Source organism: Kogia breviceps, chromosome 15, assembly GCF_026419965.1.
Source record: "Kogia breviceps isolate mKogBre1 chromosome 15, mKogBre1 haplotype 1, whole genome shotgun sequence".
Classification (NCBI taxonomy): domain Eukaryota; kingdom Metazoa; phylum Chordata; class Mammalia; order Artiodactyla; family Physeteridae; genus Kogia; species Kogia breviceps.
Genome location: NC_081324.1, coordinates 68,761,779 through 68,779,311, shown reverse-complemented (window position 1 = coordinate 68,779,311; position 17,533 = coordinate 68,761,779). Strand labels below are relative to the sequence as shown.

The 17,533-nt window shown below is 38.4% G+C and overlaps 1 protein-coding gene across 4 annotated transcripts in view; it reads right to left on the bottom strand.

Moving 5' to 3' along the window:
• TTC28 (tetratricopeptide repeat domain 28) overlaps positions 1 to 17,533 on the bottom strand; it is a 573,809-nt gene that overhangs the window by 267,277 nt on the left and 288,999 nt on the right. For all 4 annotated transcript variants that reach the window (XM_059040205.2, XM_059040206.2, XM_059040207.2 and 1 more), the window contains 2 exons: positions 7,856 to 8,128; positions 6,822 to 6,952 (listed from right to left, as the gene is read on the bottom strand). In XM_059040205.2, coding sequence (XP_058896188.1) covers positions 6,822 to 6,952; positions 7,856 to 8,128 — 404 coding nt within the window. The remainder of the gene's footprint in view (positions 1 to 6,821; positions 6,953 to 7,855; positions 8,129 to 17,533) is intronic.

Here is a 17,533-nt window from a genome sequence, read left to right as displayed (position 1 = left end):
CAGGATAGATCATATCTTGGGTCACAAATCAAGCCTTAGTGAATTTAAGAAAACTGAAATCGTATCAGGTATCTTTTCTGACCACAAAGCTATGAGACTAGATATCAATTACAGGAAAAAATCTGTAAAAATACAAACACATGGAGGCTAAACAATACACTACTAAATAACCAAGAGATCACTGAGGAAATCAAAAAATACCTAGAAACAAATAACAATGAAAACATGACAGCCCAAAACCTATGGGATGCAGCAAAAGCAGTTCTAAGAGGGAAGTTTATAGCAACACAATCCTACTTCAAGAAACAAGAAAAATCTCAAATAAACAACCTAACCTTACACCTAAAGCAAGTAGAGAAAGAAGAACAAAAAAACCCCAAAGTTAGCAGAAGGAAAGAAATCATAAAGATCAAATCAGAAATAAATGAAAAAGAAATGAAGGAAACAATAGCAAAGATCAATAAAACTAAAAGCTGGTTCTTTGAGAAGATAAACAAAATTGATAAACCAGTAGCCAGACTCGTCAAGAAAAAAAGGGAGAAGACTCAAATCAATAGAATTAGAAATGAAAAAGGAGAAGTAACAACTGACACTGCAGCAATGCAAAGGATCATGAGAGATTACTACAAGCAAATATATGCCAATAAAATGGACAACCTGGAAGAAATGGACAAATTCTTAGAAAAGCACAACCTTCCAACACTGAACCAGGAAGAAATAGAAAATATAAATAGACAAATCACAAGCACTGAAATTGAAACTGTGATTAAAAATCTTCCAACAAACAAAAGCCCAGGACCAGATGGCTTCACAGGTGAATTCTATCAAACATTTAGAGAAGAGCTAACACCTATCCTTCTCAAACTCTTCCAAAATATAGCAGAGGGAGGAATGCTCCCAAACTCATTGTACGAGGCCACCATCACCCTGATACCAAAAGAAGATAAAGATGTCACAAAAAAAGAAAACTACAGGCCAATATCACTGATGAACATAGATGCAAAAATCCTCAACAAAATACTATCACACAGAATCCAACAGCACATTAAAAGGATCATACACCATGATCAAGTAGGGTTTATCCCAGGAATGCAAGGATTCTTCAATATATGCAAACCAATTAATATGAAACACCACATTAACAAACTGAAAGATAAAAACCATATGATAATCTCAACAGATGAAGAAAAAGCTTTTGACAAAATTCAACACCCACTTATGATAAAAACTCTCCATACAGTAGGCATAGAGGGAACCTACCTCAACATAATAAAGGCCATATATAACAAACCCACAGTCAACATCATTCTCAGTGGTGAAAAACTGAAATCATTTCCTCTAAGAGCAGGAACAAGACAAGGTTGCCCACTCTCACCACTATTATTGAAGAGTTTTGGAAGTTTTAGCCACAGCAATCAGAGAAGAAAAAGAAATAAAAGGAATACAAATCGGAAAAGGAGTAAAACTGTCACTGTTTACAGATGATATGATACTATACATACAGAATGCTAAAGATACTACCAGTGAACTACAAAAAGATACAAAATTAATGCAGAGAAATCTCTTGCACTCCTATACATTAATGATGAAAAATCTGAAAGAGAAATTAAGGAAACACTCCCATTTACCACTGAAACAAAATGAATAAAATACCTAGGAATAAACCTGCCTAAGGAGACAAAAGATGATACAAACAGATGGAGAGATATACTATGTTCTTGGGTTGCAACAATCAACAATGTGAAAATGACTGTACTACCCAAAGCAATCTACAGATTCAATGCAATCCCTATCAAACTACCAATGGCATTTTTCACAGAACTAGAACAAAAAACTGCCAATTTGTATGGAAACACAAAAGACCCTGAATAGTCAAAACAATCTTGAGAAAGAAAAACGGAGATGGAGGAATCAGGCTCCCAGACTTCAGAGTATCCTACAAAGCTACAACAATCAAGATGGTATGGTACTGGCACAAAAACAGACATATAGATCAATGGAACAGGATAGAAAGCCCAGAGATAAACCCATGCACACAGAGTCACCGTATCTTTGATAAAGGAGGCAAGAATATACAATGGAGAAAAGACAGCCTCTTCAATAACTGATGCTGGGAAAACTGGACAGCTACATGTAAAAGAATGAAATTAGAACACTCCCTAACACCATACACAAAAATAAACTCAAAATGGGTTAAAGACCTAAATGTAAGGCGAGACACTATAAAACTCTTAGAGGAAAACATAGGCAGAACACTCTATGACATAAATCACAGCAAGATCCATTTCCTAGAGAAATGGAAATTAAAAAAAATAAATAAACAAATGGGACCCAATGAAACTTAAAAGATTCTGCACAGCAAAGGAAACCATAAACAAGATGAAAAGACAACCCTCAGAATGGGAGAAAATATTTGCAAATGAAGCAACTGACAAAGGATTAATCTCCAAAATATACAAGCAGCTCATGCAGCTCAATATAAAAAAAACAGCCCAGGGCTTCCCGGGTGGCGCAGTGGTTGAGAGTCCGCCTGTCGATGCAGGGGACACAGGTTCATGCCCCAGTCTGGGAAGATCCCACATGCCGCGGAGCAGCTAGGCCCGTGAGCCATGGCCGCTGAGCCTGCGTGTCTGGAGCCTGTGCTCCGCAACAGGAGAGGCCACAACAGTGAGAGGCCCATGTACCACAAAAAAAACCAAAAAAAACCAACAAAAAAATAACCCAGTCCAAAAATGGGCAGATCACCTAAATAGACATTTCTCCAAAGAAGATATACAGATTGCCAACAAACACATGAAAGAATGTTCAACATCATTAATCATTAGAAAAATGCAAATCAAAACTACAATGAGATATCTCATACCGGTCAGAATGGCCATCATCAAAAAAATCTACAAACAATAAATGCTGGAGAGGGTGTGGAGAAAAGGAAACCCCCTTGCACTGTTGGTGGGAATGTAAATTGATACAGTCACTATGGAGAATAATGTGTAGGTTCCTTAAAAAACTAGAAATAGAACTACCATACGATCCAGCAATGCCACTACTGGGCATATACCCTGAGAAAATCATAATTCAAAAAGAGTCATGTACCAAAATGTTCATTGCAGCACTGTTTACAATAGCCAGGACATGGAAGCAACCTAAGTGTCCATCAACAGATGAATGGATAAAGAAGAAGTAGCACATATATATAATGGAATATTACTCAGCCATAAAAAGAAACGAAATTGAGTTATTTGCAGTGAGGTGGATGGACCTAGAGTCTGTCATACAGAGTGAAGTAAGTCAGAAAGAGAAAACAAATACCATATGCTAACACATATATATGGAATCTAAATAAAAAAAGAAAAAGTAAATGGTTCGAAGAACCTAGGGGCAAGACGGGAATAAAAATGCAGACCTACTAGAGAATGGACTTAAGGATACAGGGAGGAGGAAGGGTAAGATGTGACAAAGTGAGAGAGTGGTATGGACATATATATACACTACCAAACGTAAAATAGACAGCTAGTGGGAAGCAGCCACATAGCACAGGGAAATCAGCTCGGTGCTTTGTGACCACCTAGAGGGTTGTGATAGGGAGGGTGGGAGGGAGGGAGACGAAAGAGGGAAGGGATATGGGGACATATGTATATGTATAAATGATTCCCTTTGTTATAAAGCAGAAACTGACGTACCATTGTAAAGCAATTATATTCTAATAAAGAAGTTTAAAAATAAAAATAAATAAAAATCCATAAACAATAAATGCTGGAGAAGGTGTGGAGAAAAGGGAACCCTCTTGCACTGTTGGTGGGAATGTAAATTGATACAGCACTACGGAGAATAGTGTGGAGGTTCCTTAAAAAACTAGAAATAGAACTACCATATGACCCAGCAATCCCACTACTGGGCATATGCCCTGAGAAAACCATAATTCAAAAAGAGTCATGTACCATAATGTTCATTGCAGCACTATTTACAATAGCCAGGACATGGAAGCAACCTAAGCGTCCATCGACAGATGAATGGATAAAGAAAATGTGGCATATATACAATAGAATATTACTCAGCCATAAAAAGAAACGAAATTGAGTTATTTTTAGTGAGGTGGATGGACCTAGAGTCTGTCATACAGAGTGAAGTAAATCAGAAAGAGATAAATATCATATGCTAACACATATATATGGAATCTAAAAAAGAAAAAAAAAAGGTGAACCTAGGGGCTGGACAGGAATAAAGACACAGACGTAGAGAATGGATTGAGGACACGGGGTGGGGGAAGGGTAAACTGGGACGAAGTGAGAGAGTAGCGTACATACACTACCAAATGTAAAATAGATAGCTAGTGGGAAGCAGCTGCATGGCACAGGGAGATCAGCTTGGAGCTCTGCGACCACCTAGAAGGGTGGATAAGGAGGGTGGGAGGGAGATGCAAGAGGGAGGGGATATGGGGATACACATGTGCATATAGCTGATTCACTTTCCTATACAGCAGAAACTAACACAACAGTGTAAAGCAATTATACTCTAATAAAGATGTGAAAAAAATGTAAAATATCAATGAAAAAACAAGTTAAAACAGTATATAGTAGGATTTCAATTCTTGTCTGAATACATATGAACAATTATAACTGCATATATGATCAAAATATTATACTCAAAATATTAATAGGATGATAAGCTTATAGTTGGTTATTTTCATGTATTTCTTATGTAATTAGATAAAACTAATAAATATCACCTTTTAAGAAAACAATGGGGACTTCCCTGGTGGCGCAGTGGCTAAGAATCCGCCTGCCAATGCAGGGGACATGGGTTCGAGCCCTGGACTCGGAAGATCCCACATACCGCAAGGCAACTGGGCCCGTGCACCACAACTACTGAGTCCACGTGCCACAACTGCTGAAGCCTGTGCACCTAGAGCCCATGCTCCACAACAAGAGAAGTCACCGCAATGAGAAGCCTGAGCACCGCAACGAAGAGTAGTCCCCACTTGCTGCAGCTACAGAAAACCTGCGTGCAGCTAGAGAAAGCCTGCGTGCAGCAACGAAGACCCAACGCAGCAAAAATAAATAAATAAATAAAGTTCAAAACTCAATTTAAAAAAAAAAAACAAGAATCTGTGACTATATATATAATATATATAATAGGATGGTGGAAAATATCTGTTCTTTGCTAAAGGAATAAACTATCTTATCACTCAGCAAAACATGACTTATCTGCTGACCAGGTTTTAGAACCCCGTATGGCAATTTCTACATCTCACTTGGGGGCCAGCTTGATTTCTACCTGTTTCACAAAGCTTCCTCAGGTCTATATCAGTCTCTGTTTCCTCTGGAATTCCAGAATCTTGGCAGCAATTGAGTGTTCTCCTTTTTAATAACTATCACAACCCTATGTCCCTAATTAAAAGTCTTTCTAGCTTATCCAGTAATCGAGCTAATATATACACCTCAAAGGTAAGGAAAATGGGGTATAAATTCAGCTCTTGACATATTTATAGCTATCTGTCCCTACACTAAATGGCTCTATCTAGATACTGATGCTGTTTTAGTTCTTAAACCTGGCTCTCACTTCTTAATGCCATCAGTATATCTGCCTCTAGAAATCTGAGCCCTCTTTTCATTCTCTTAACATCAAGAAATCAGATAATCTGGCTTATAAGAAATGTTTGTAAACTAAGAGTAAATAGGTAAAGAAAAAAGTGGTTAGGCAACTCTCTTGAGAATAAAATTGCCAAAAATTCACCGCCCTTGGAGCTTTCAAAGGCTTTTTTCTGATACCCATGGATGAGAGAGTCTTTCTAGGAGTCCAGCTTTCCCAAGGGGAGATTCCAGCATGCCACTGAAGTAAAAGGTTTTTTTTTTCCCAATTCCTTTCTAGTGCCTGACTGTGTTCTAGAGACATGAAGACGCTGGGTCATTTAAATAATATCGTTAATCTCCATAATGTCCTACAGTGACATTCTGAGATGTAAATGTAACTAAACATATTTCCCAACACATAGATTAATTCATAAATTTATTGTTGCCTCTGCTATTAACTTCATTCTTATTTATAATATTATATTACTACTACCATTTACGGAATTCCAGTACCACGTTAGGTACTTTACATGTATTATTTATAATCCTATCATAACCGTGTATGGAATAAACAGAATCGTCATTTTCTGAATAAGAAATAAGAGGCAAAGAGAAGTTAAATAATAACCTCCCCAAGATCCCCAAGCCAGGAAGAACTGAAGCAGGGATTCAAATCTGGGTCTGTCTCCTACCAAACCCCACCCTCTCTCTACTCTGCAGGCACCATCATGTTGCATCTACTGGATATCAAATTTCTGAGAATATTTCATTTATCTAGAAAAGACTAGGATGATATTTCTCTATCATTACAATTCAGGTCTCTCAGTGAGACTTCACATGCTTCTACCACCAGAGTTAAAAATCCACCAAAGAAACAATGTGAAGGATTCACAGCAATAATACTCCATCTCAGATAAAGCATAATGTGTGCTTCTCTAATTTAATGAATATATCATAATGATATAGCTTTTTGCTAATTTTACATATATCCATAGCACATTTGAAGAGAATAAGAACACTGTATCTGACCAAGCTGTTAGATCCTGAGGTCAGAGACCATGTCTCATTTACCTCTACATCCCCAAGTCCTGTATGTGATAGATGTCCAACACCTCGTTGTTGATGAAAATTACAAGCAATGATTATCAACTCCTGAAAGTAATATTTTAAGATACCTAAAACATTTTGAGCAGCAAAAAAAGACCCCATGTTTCAAAAACACTGGTTTTGGTCTGCAGGTAAACTTCCTACCTCTCGATCCTTGAGTTTCATGGCAAGCACCAACTGATGCCTGTGGTTAGTGAGAGCCTCCCGGTAATTTCCTTTGGAGAAGAATGCAGAGCCCAGATTCCCATGAGCTCGGCATTCTCCTGTCTGGTCACCTGAATTGGGTTAAAAAAAAAAAAAAAAAAAGATAAAATTTACCTAAGTTAACAGCATTATTTATAATATATAATGGCCATCTTAATTCAAGAGCCACAGATTTACTAGCTAAGATTTCACTTGCTTTCTTTTCTTCTTTTAAAAGACTCTATGTGGGAAGTTATGGTCCTAGAAGTTAAATCTCTGGACAACTGTTATTGATGTTATAACATACAACTGCAGTCAGGGACATAAGTGTTCTGGAAATGAGAGGTCATTGCTTTGTTTCTGAACAACCATCAGCTTGTCGGTTCAGTCACTTTACTCCACACCTACCATAATATGTTGCTTCTTTACAAGTATGCTGATGGTAGACTCACCATATCTCTTCTCTTAGTGCAATCCTGCAAGTCCTTGAATAATCACTGAGATGATTATCATAAACCACATTTTTTTTTTACATGAGGAAACAGCAGCACAGAGATTAGGCTACTTGCCGAAGGTCACACAGCTAGTTAAGTGGCAGAGCCAGGATTCTAAACTCAGAAGTCTGGCTCCATAGTCCACAGTCTTAACCACTGCACTGCACTATTTCCTCCAACAAAATGACGGTGCATTCTAATGTAGGCAAAAATGAAAATTAAGGTGAAAGATTCACCCACAAATCTATCATTTGAGATATTAAATCTGTGAGCCCATATCTCTGAGGAGGCAATGAATATGTTAATCCATATCTTTTGGCCTTTTGGGAGCTTGATACCTTGTTAAATGAAAAGCCCTAAAGACCTAAGTACTCTAAAACAGAGAATGTTCCCGAGGTACAATCACTTTTCATTGCACATATTATTCCCATTCACTTCAGGTTAATCAGATTTCTTCATTTCCTTTCTGTACTGAAATAAAGGAGAAAAGCATAACTCTACCTAAGGTCTTGGCTACATCCAAGTCCTGCTGCATGTATCCAGTGCTCTTCTCTGTGTTTCCGAGAGACCAGTAAGCACTGCTCAGCGCAGAGAAAACGGAACCTCTCAGTTTGAGGCTGCAGGTGCCAATCTTCAGAGCGGCTTCTAAGACAACCACAGAGGCCCCATGATGGCCAGCTGTCAGGAGTTCTTGCCCAACCACAGACACGACCACAAAGGGACTCTTGTCCAGTTTCATTTTCTGAAGCTGTTGATAAGTGGGCTCGAGGGAGTCTGAAGAAAAGCAAAAGAAAATAAGAGAATGTAGGCTTATACACAAAACAATCTCTTCCAATAGGCTCTAGAAACAAATGTTTATCATACCTTTTTATGGCCTGTTTCAGGTACAAACTCTTCAACCTTTCGATCTAGCACCACCCTCACTGTCCACTCATTCACACAACTGGGTAATACCAATGTCTTTCCAGTAATTTCCTTACATCACTTTCACATGCATACGCCACACTCGTCCTCTCTTCTGGTCTTCCTTTGATCAGGACCCACCACTTTCCCTGAATGGTTCTCCCTTCTCTGACCTCCTGCCCTCTCAAAATATCACAGGCACACCACTCAAGTCCCACCCCTACTATATACAAGCAGACCTCAGAGATGCTGTGGGTCTGCTTCCAGACCACTGCAACAGAGCAAATATCACAATAAAGCAAATCACATGAAATTTTTGGTTTCTGTGCATATCAAGAAGAAAAAAGAAATCGTCTGAGTTTACTAAGGTAAGATGAAAGACAAAATTAATGTTTCTCTCATTTTATTTTCATGTTGTGGAAAGGAAACAGATTAGGGGTCAGGAAGCCACAGGGAGATTCCTTCCATTTGAAGCTAGGTTTCAAAGTGGATGACCTCTAAGCTCCTTCTTCCTCCTCTTCTTTTTTTTTAAAAGACTGTTGCAGAGCTAATGACTATAACCTTACAATGAGGTAGCACTTGTAACACTTTTGTTGTTAGCTTTACTGAAAAACTGTTTCACATTAGTTGTTCCAGTGTGCCTATGTGAAAAAAAAAAAAACTATTGAAAAGTTGGTCTCTTTAAACTGTGAATCTCTCAGCCAACAGTACTGCATTAAAATGTTAATTTTTACAATTTATGACTTCAAATCTCCACTTGCCACTAAGGAGCTCTCATCTGAATCAACATTACCACAGAAACCTCGAAACCTACTGGTGCCTAAAGCATTTTTCCCTTCAATCAGATCACTAAACAGAGAACAAAGAACATTTTTACACCTATCAAGATGCAAGCAGTACACAGTACCAGTAAACGCTTGCTAACCAATAGGGTTAAATACAGGCACAAGAACCCAGGAATTGCTAGAACAGGAAAAGAACAATGCCATACTGAAATAACTGTGAGCAGAATTTTGGTGGTACCCACTGATGGATTTGGCAGCCAGTGATGATCACATATTTGCATCCCACTGGCCAATTAGCAGAAGCAAAAATAACAGAATTTTAGAGCTGAAAAGACCTTGAAAACACCCTTATTTTATTTATTTATTAAATTTATTTATTTATATTTATTTATTTATTTTGGCTGTGCTGGGTCTTAGTTGCTGTGCGTGGGCTTTCTCTAGTTGTGTCGAGTGGGGGCTACTCTTTGTTGTGGTGTGAGGGTTTCTCACTGTGGTGGCTTCTCTTGTTGCGGAGCACAGGCTCTAGGCATGCGGGCTTCAGTAGTTGTGGTGCGTGGTCTCAGTAGTTGTGGCTCACGGGCTCTAGAGCACAGGCTCAGTAGTTGTGGCGCACAGGCTTAGTTGCTCTGCGGCATGTGGGATCTTACCAGACCAGGGCTCGAACCCGTGTCCCCTGCATTGGCAGGCATATTCTTAACCACTGCTCCACCAGGGAAGCCCAACACTGTTATTTTAGAAATGAAGAATCTGAGTATTTAAGTATTGAGTATTCACGCAAGGTCAGCTAGCTTGGGACAATGCCAAGACAAGATCCTATTGCAGGGCTCTAAGTCTAGGCTCTCTGATACCATACCAGGCAAAATTCTTGTTCACACAAGAAGTCAATTCCAGCTGATTTTACGCAGAGAAGAAATGCACTGAGTGGCTACTGGGAAGAGGGGAAAACCAGGCCTCCAGACCCACAGTCAAAATCATGTCACAAAAGCTTCCTGCTAAAGGCAACACCACCACTGCAAGTAAATACAGGACATTGCAGCTTGTAATTCTGCCTCCACCACTACTAAATGCCACCCCTGGAAAACGGATGTCACTATTGCCACCTGCCACCACTGGAACAAATTCTGTATATCCTTTCTTCTTTCAGCCTTTAGCTCCTAATTCAAAGGTGGAGTCCCAGATGCAAAGGAGGATGCAAAAATTAGGATCTGATGTTTTCAACTTTTATAGTGGAAGGCAAGGAGGCAGAAGTAAAAGACAGGGAGTTGCCAAAACACAGGAAGAGTGTTCAGACACAGATGTCACAAAATGACTGATGGCCAGCAAAGATTCTACTTTCCAGCTGGTGATTTTTTTAACCATTGCAACCGTGGCTAAGTTCAAAAAAAGAGTCATCCAATAGAGCCTCTAAAACTACACAGTAGAAAGAAGAGAGAACATTGCCACAGTTAGAGGACCAAGGGAAATACCTGGAAGATTTTCAAAAGAAAACGAAATCTTCATTTGTACTAATTTTTACTAAATAAAAATGAAACGGAAGGATTAAGAGGTAAGAGATCAAATTTCCATTTGTAGTATATAGGGAAGAGACTATACATATATTAAAAGATAAAGTATAATGCAAGCTCAAATACAGTATATGTTAGAAGAGTTTGGAAAAGGGAATGATTATCAAGGGTAATCAGAAGTCTTCATAAAAACAGAACCTGATTTCTTAAAGAAAGGGTAGGACTTAGACAAGTCTTTGTACTTTTTTCTGTGAGTAGAGGGTATTTTAGGCAGAAGGTTTGTCCTGAACAAAGGTGCATGGAATGAAAGATAGGTACATGGAATGAAAAGGAATGATGAACAGGGCAGCTTGAATGGCCCAGAGAATATTTATGGGGAAGGAAGCTGATGGGAAATAACACAGAAAATACTGAGTGAAGGACAAAGAGATCTGGATTTCAAAGCCACATAACCTCAGTTTCCTCACTTTGTCAAATGTATCACAATTATGATTGTGGTGATGGTTACATAAATCTATACACGTTATAGATAAGTATATGTCAATATTAAATACATATGTGTATATACATGTAAATGTATCTATGTTTGCATCTATGCATGTGTAGAGATATTTACACAAAAAGTTCATTTCACTTGACGTAAATTTAAAAAACTTTAATGTCAAACTTCTCTGCTTTGGGCATGTAATTACGTCTCATTTGTCCATACTCACTAATCAGAAGGTCTGGTTAGCAGTTGTACACTCATTTGATAAATAAAAGTGGTAAAATAAGGTTTTTTTAATGTATAAAAATTGTATAGGTTGCAGAGTGAAGTAAGTCAGAAAGAGAAAAACAAATATTATATATTAATGCATATATGTGGAACCTAGAAAAACGGTACAGATGAACCGGTCTGCAGGGCAGAAATAGAGACACAGATGTAGAGCACAAATGTATGGACACCAAGGAGGGAGAGTGGCAGGGGGTGGTGGTGGTGGTGTGATGAATTGGGAGATTGGGATTGACATATATACACTAATATATATAAAATAGGTAACTAATAAGAACGTGCTGTATAAAAAAATAAATAAAATAAAATTCAAAAATTCAAAAAAAAACTGTACAGGCTGGATTAGGTGATCTATAAGATTCTTCCCAATTATACTATTCTATGATTCTAATTCCTATTCTACAGTAAACTTAGGCTGTTAGCAAAAGGACTAATTGTGTGATTTTCTCAGGCTAGATGCAACAGAGTTTTGGCAGCCTATAGATGTAAAGATGTTTTTCTTTATAGAAATCATGCATAATATATAAAATATCCAATGTCAAAACAACTTCATAAGAATGTAAAGGCGGGCTTCCCTGGTGGCACAGTGGTTGAGAGTCCACCTGCCGATGCAGGGGACGCGGGTTTGTGCCCCGGTCTGGGAGGATCCCACGTGCCGCGGAGCGGCTGGGCCCGTGAGCCATGGCCGCTGAGCCTGCGCGTCTGGAGCCTGTGCTCCGCAATGGGAGAGGCCACAACAGTGAGAGGACCGCGTAGCACAAAAAAAAAAAAAAAAATGTAAAGGCACTTTGAAACAATCATTGAACACCAGTTATGTGCTTTCAAAATGTAAAGGCTTTAAGAAGTTAAGATAAACAAAGTCACATTTCCTGACACTTGAAAACCTTGTAAGAATGTAGTAGAGGCTAATAATAAACAAATAATCACACTCAGCTAAAAGATATACTATATTTATTTCATCAGTTCTGCACATTTATTCACATATTAACATCTCTGAATTTGAGATTTAATGTCCATGAACTCAATGGTGCCTCACAATGGTTGGTTATTTCTATGTCTAAATGGGGCTAAAAGAATTCTTTCAGTTTATATAAAATAAAAAGTTAAGTGATAAGAAAGAAATGTATCATCATTTACTTACCAGCATTTTCTTTTTTCTTAGTAATATATAAAATAATGACACAACTTTCAATCCAAATTTCTCAGCATTGGTAGGATGTGCTACGGGACCACAGAGGAGAAAGGTGCTAGCCCTACTCAGGTAGGTCTAGGAATGTTTTCCAGAGGTAATGACATCTGAATAGAAATCGGAGCTATAAGAAACCAGTGTTTTCCAGGAACTGCAGGCAGTTGTAGCTGGGAATATATTGGTAATGAGAATAAAAGAGAAGCAAGATCTTTTATACTAAGGTAGTTGGCCTTTATCCTGTAGGCAATGGGGAAAATGCAGAATTATGAATAAGAGAATGACAGATCAGACTTACACTTCAGAAAGTTCATTCTGGAAGGGAAGCAAAGCATGAACTGGTTTGGAAGAGATAAAAGCCAGGAAAACCAGTTAGAGAAAAAGTCCTGTATTTGCAATGATAAAACAGATGGACAGCAAGGGATAAATTTCAGACACTTAGAATTTTAAAATTTACAGAATTTGAGGAATAAATGCATTAATAGGCACAATGCCTTATTCCAAAGTAATGATACTCTACTGTCTCCTATGAATCACCTTCAAGGTAACTAAAATTTTTATAGACTTCAATCTGTCTCAGGTACTATGAAGACGTTCTGGAGCCTTCCAAGTTATCCTTATAATATTTAATTAGCATACATGATTAAAAAGCTTCAACTTTCCTAAAAACCTGGTGATACCACTACCAATTATTACTGGATATAATATAATACTGTACTGCAAACTCAGAAGACTGGGAGAAACAATTCTGGAATGAATCTCCAAAACATGAATCCAAAGAGAGAACAGCAACTACTGACAAGGTAAGAAGGTAAGCAAAGTATAATGAGAGTAAAGTATAGCCCAAAAACAAAAATTTAGAGGTAAGGTTCATAATATCTACTTAACTTTAATTTTCACCTTTTCTTAGGCTAATTCCTTATAGGGGAAACTAAATTAAAGCCCAATGGGCTTGTCACAAAAGGACAAATATTGTATGACTCCACTTATATGAGGTACCCTGGTAGTTGCCAGGAGCTGGGGCTGTGGGGGAAGATGAGGAATTATTGTTCCATGGGTACAAAGTGTCAATTTGGGAAGAGGAAAAAGTTCTGGAGACAGATGGCAGTGATGGGTGCACAACACTGTAAATATACTTAATACCACTGAATTGCATAACTAAAAATGGTCAATTTTATGTTATGTACATTTTACCACAAATGGAAACAAAAAACAAACAACTTTTGGTTCACACTAAAAGGAAAACAACCCTCCCCCTCAAAAAAGAAAATTAAAACTGACATGTTTAGCTCTTTGTCTAAGCCACTTCATATTTTCCTGGGTTCATTTGTGAATTTATTTATATCCTACTTCATTACAAAAGGATTCAAAGGCCTTCTATAGAAATAAGGTGGAAAATACAGAAGTCAGAGTGAGTGGAAAATAAAGTAAGGAAAACTCAGCTTAGAGACTATAAGCCCTGGCACACTTCCTAAAGGTGGCCAGGACAGTAGGCTCTAACACTTCACAGAGGACAAAACAAAAGAATAAAGGATCACTTCAGATAATTCCCAGACCTTTTAGATAAAAATACACCAGTGCTCAGGAGAAAGAAACGCAGTTTTTCCAGGTACCAAGTGCTCAGCAAAAGGACCATGTGTGCTGTGCAGTGTTTGTTCCACACCCACAACACAAATACAAGAGCAAGCTTACCACTGCTGCTACTTCTCTCCACAGAGAGAGGAAGGGCATCACACTGCACAGGGAAACTGTCCTGAAGGGGCCTGCCTTTACATGCCAAGGCTTGATTCTCAAAACAATTATTAGGGGACTTCCCTGGTGGTCCAGTGGTTAACAATCCACCTTCCAATGCAGGGGACGCGGGTCCAATCCCTGGTTGGAGAACTAAGATCCCCGCATGCCACAAGGCAACTAAGCCCATGCGCCGCAACTACTGAGCCCGGGCACTCTGGAGACCGTGTACCACAACTAGAGAGAATCCCACACGCCGCAACTATAGAAGCCTGAGTGCTGCAATGAAGAGCCTGCATGCCACAACGAATATCCCGTGTGCCACAACTAAGACCCAATGCAGCCAAATAAATAAATAAATATTTTTTAAAACAAATTAGGAAGTACTTATTATCACACCCCTTTTACAGATAAGAACTGACATACAGAGAAAGGAAGCAACCTTGCTCAGTCAAGGTGATAGCAAAGGGCAGTACTGGAATTAGAGTCCAACCTTTGGGGGAAAAGTCGGGGTTTTTTTTAATATAACATTTCAGAAACAGGCCCTCTGTGCAAAGTGACTGCCACTTAAAAGAGAATCAGAGGGAAAGAGTTATCAAGGGTGGACAATCAGGTAAATAAAAGGTGAGCCCCAATTTGACTCTGAGAGAAAAGCTTATACATTCGAGCCATTTTCTACCAGTACTTCATAAAATCAGCTTCCTGGATCCTCTGAAGCTGGTAGAAACACCACGACAGGTGATAGCCCATAAATGTAATAGTCTTTAGATTACCAAATTAACAAGAGGAGAGAAAATATACACAAGAGAACCCTCAGCAAGAAGCAGCCCTAGCGTCTTTAGAGGAACAAATAAAGGTAAACACAATCTCACTTTGTAATTACATTATTAAATCTGCAGTTGGCAGTAGTACTATGCTACACCATCCAAATTTACATAAACATTTATAATATACAATGAACTGAAATTGCTGAAAGACTATCTAAAAAGAAGAAATGGAAAATAGTAAAATTTGAGGGTCATGAAAGAGTCTCATTTTATATTAATACTTATTTGTACATTTACATAAATGATTTAAGGTAAATATATTACATATAGTGATGTAAATACATCTACAGGAAAAGTAGATTATCTGATATCTGGTTGGTGAGCATGAATGAAACCACAAAAGTAAAGTAAAAAAGACTTAATGCAGTTAGCAATATAGGCAACAACAATATTTAAAAAATCAAGTAAGTTCCAAAGTGGATTAATATATTTATTTGGGAACAAGAGTATATTACTATAGATTAGCCCTATCTTCAAAAAAAATCTTGAAACGTCCCCAAAAAGCCAAACCACAGGAATGCTGTGCACATCGTGGGAGCTTTGTTTGCTTACAGAAGCACTGGACAAGGGAGCTTCCCTATTGCATTTCAGAATTTCAAAACAAAAACAACTGACACAACAGATCAGACCTACATGTAAAGTGTCCTGGACTGCACAGTTATGCAACAATGGCAGAAACTGAGAATGCTGCAGGAGGCTAAAATAAACAGTGGGTAAAAAATGGGCAGCAAATGATGACAGATTTTGTGAATTATAACCATATGACAAAAAGAGAGGTTATTAAGATATTAAATGATGCACAGAACAACACTGTGCAAAGCAACAGTCTTTCTATAAAATGTTGATGAGAAAAGCCCACCTGGAATAGCTACAGTGGTAAAGGCAATACCAAAAATAAATAAGTTAAATTGCTTTAAGGAAAGAGAAGAAAATATTAAGTGCTCCAGGCACCTGTAAGATGCAGCTTTCTCCAGGGTCACCCTTAGGTCACTCAGTATAAGATGGGAAAGAACATGGCACAGAAAACCCTAAGGCTGAAAGAAGCACTGAGCAATATTTCTTGCAGTATAGAGAAGATTTTCTTATATTTATCTAAACAAATTGCTTCAAAGGCAAAATGGTAAGTATGATTCTGCTGATCTCAACACATTCACTCCAGTATACTAAGGCAGCAGCAGAAATACCTCAGAATAAAGAAGGGATATCTTAATGAACTAAATAAAAAACGTTCCATGTAAATTACTTGCAGAGGGATATAGGGAGAGAATGAGAAAATACTAGAAAAATGGAAAGGAGAGACAGATTGATTTTTTTTGTTGTCCATTCCCCCTCCCCACCTCAAGTCATGGAGCTCCAAAGTACATCTGCTTTAAGTCAGAGTTTATTAACAGCAGGTCCCCCAGTGGGAGAAGCCATTAGGTTCCTGCAGCAAAAACTCAGCTTTGTATGGGGTTATAAAATCGCATGAAGAGAGGCTTCCTTTCCACTTTTTTTCCTAGAACATGAAATCTTCGCTTTCAGGAAAGTATTTTTTTATAGCTATGAATTGCTCAGAGGCCATACGAGTACCATTTAATCAAACTTTTACTTAGCACATATTCTGAGCCAAGTACCATACTAGCCTGTTTATTAAAATTATCTAATGCTACAAACATTTTCAAAACTAAATAAATTACCTAATGATACTGCCACCAAAATTTTAAGGTTAATTCAAAAACGTACCATTTCAGAAACAAAAATAGAGTTCTGCTTGACGTACCTAATTAGTGTGAAACGTCATTAGCTGTCTACTATTTGCCATCAACCTGCCTTAGTGTCTCCATCACTTTGCAAAGATGACAACTGGTGTACACTTTCAACCCAATCTTCCCAAGAACTCCTTCCTCAAAAATCAATGTTTCGGGGCTTCCCTGGTGGTGCAGTGGTTGAGAGTCCGCCTGCCAATGCAAGGGACGCGGGTTCGTGCCCTGGTCCGGGAGGGTCCCACATGCCGCGGAGCGGCTGGCTCCATGAGCCATGGCCGCTGAGCCTGTGCGTCCGGAGCCTGTGCTCCGCAGCAGGAGAGGCCACAACAGTGAGAGGCCCGTGTACCGCAAAAAAAAAAAAAAAAAAAAAAAAAAAAAATCAATGTTTCTCAAAGGGAAGCCAATGTGATTTGAGCCTTAGAACTCCTCCAACCTCCATAGTACTATTTTCAATCTACTGTTGTCCCAGAATACCAATTGGTATAATACAGAAGTAGTATAGGAGAAAACCATGTATCTAACATGTTTCTCTCTCTTTCAAGTCAACAGAATCTTTTAATGCTCCACTGAAAAATGTTAGACATAGCCTACAGTTAGAGCCATATTTCCTCTCATGAAATGTTTAATGTCTTCTCTTATCTGTTTATTTCTAGATGGCATATTGGTCCAACTGAGCAGATCAACTTACTAGTAGAGGTGTTTTGGTTTAGAGGTACAAAATCTTA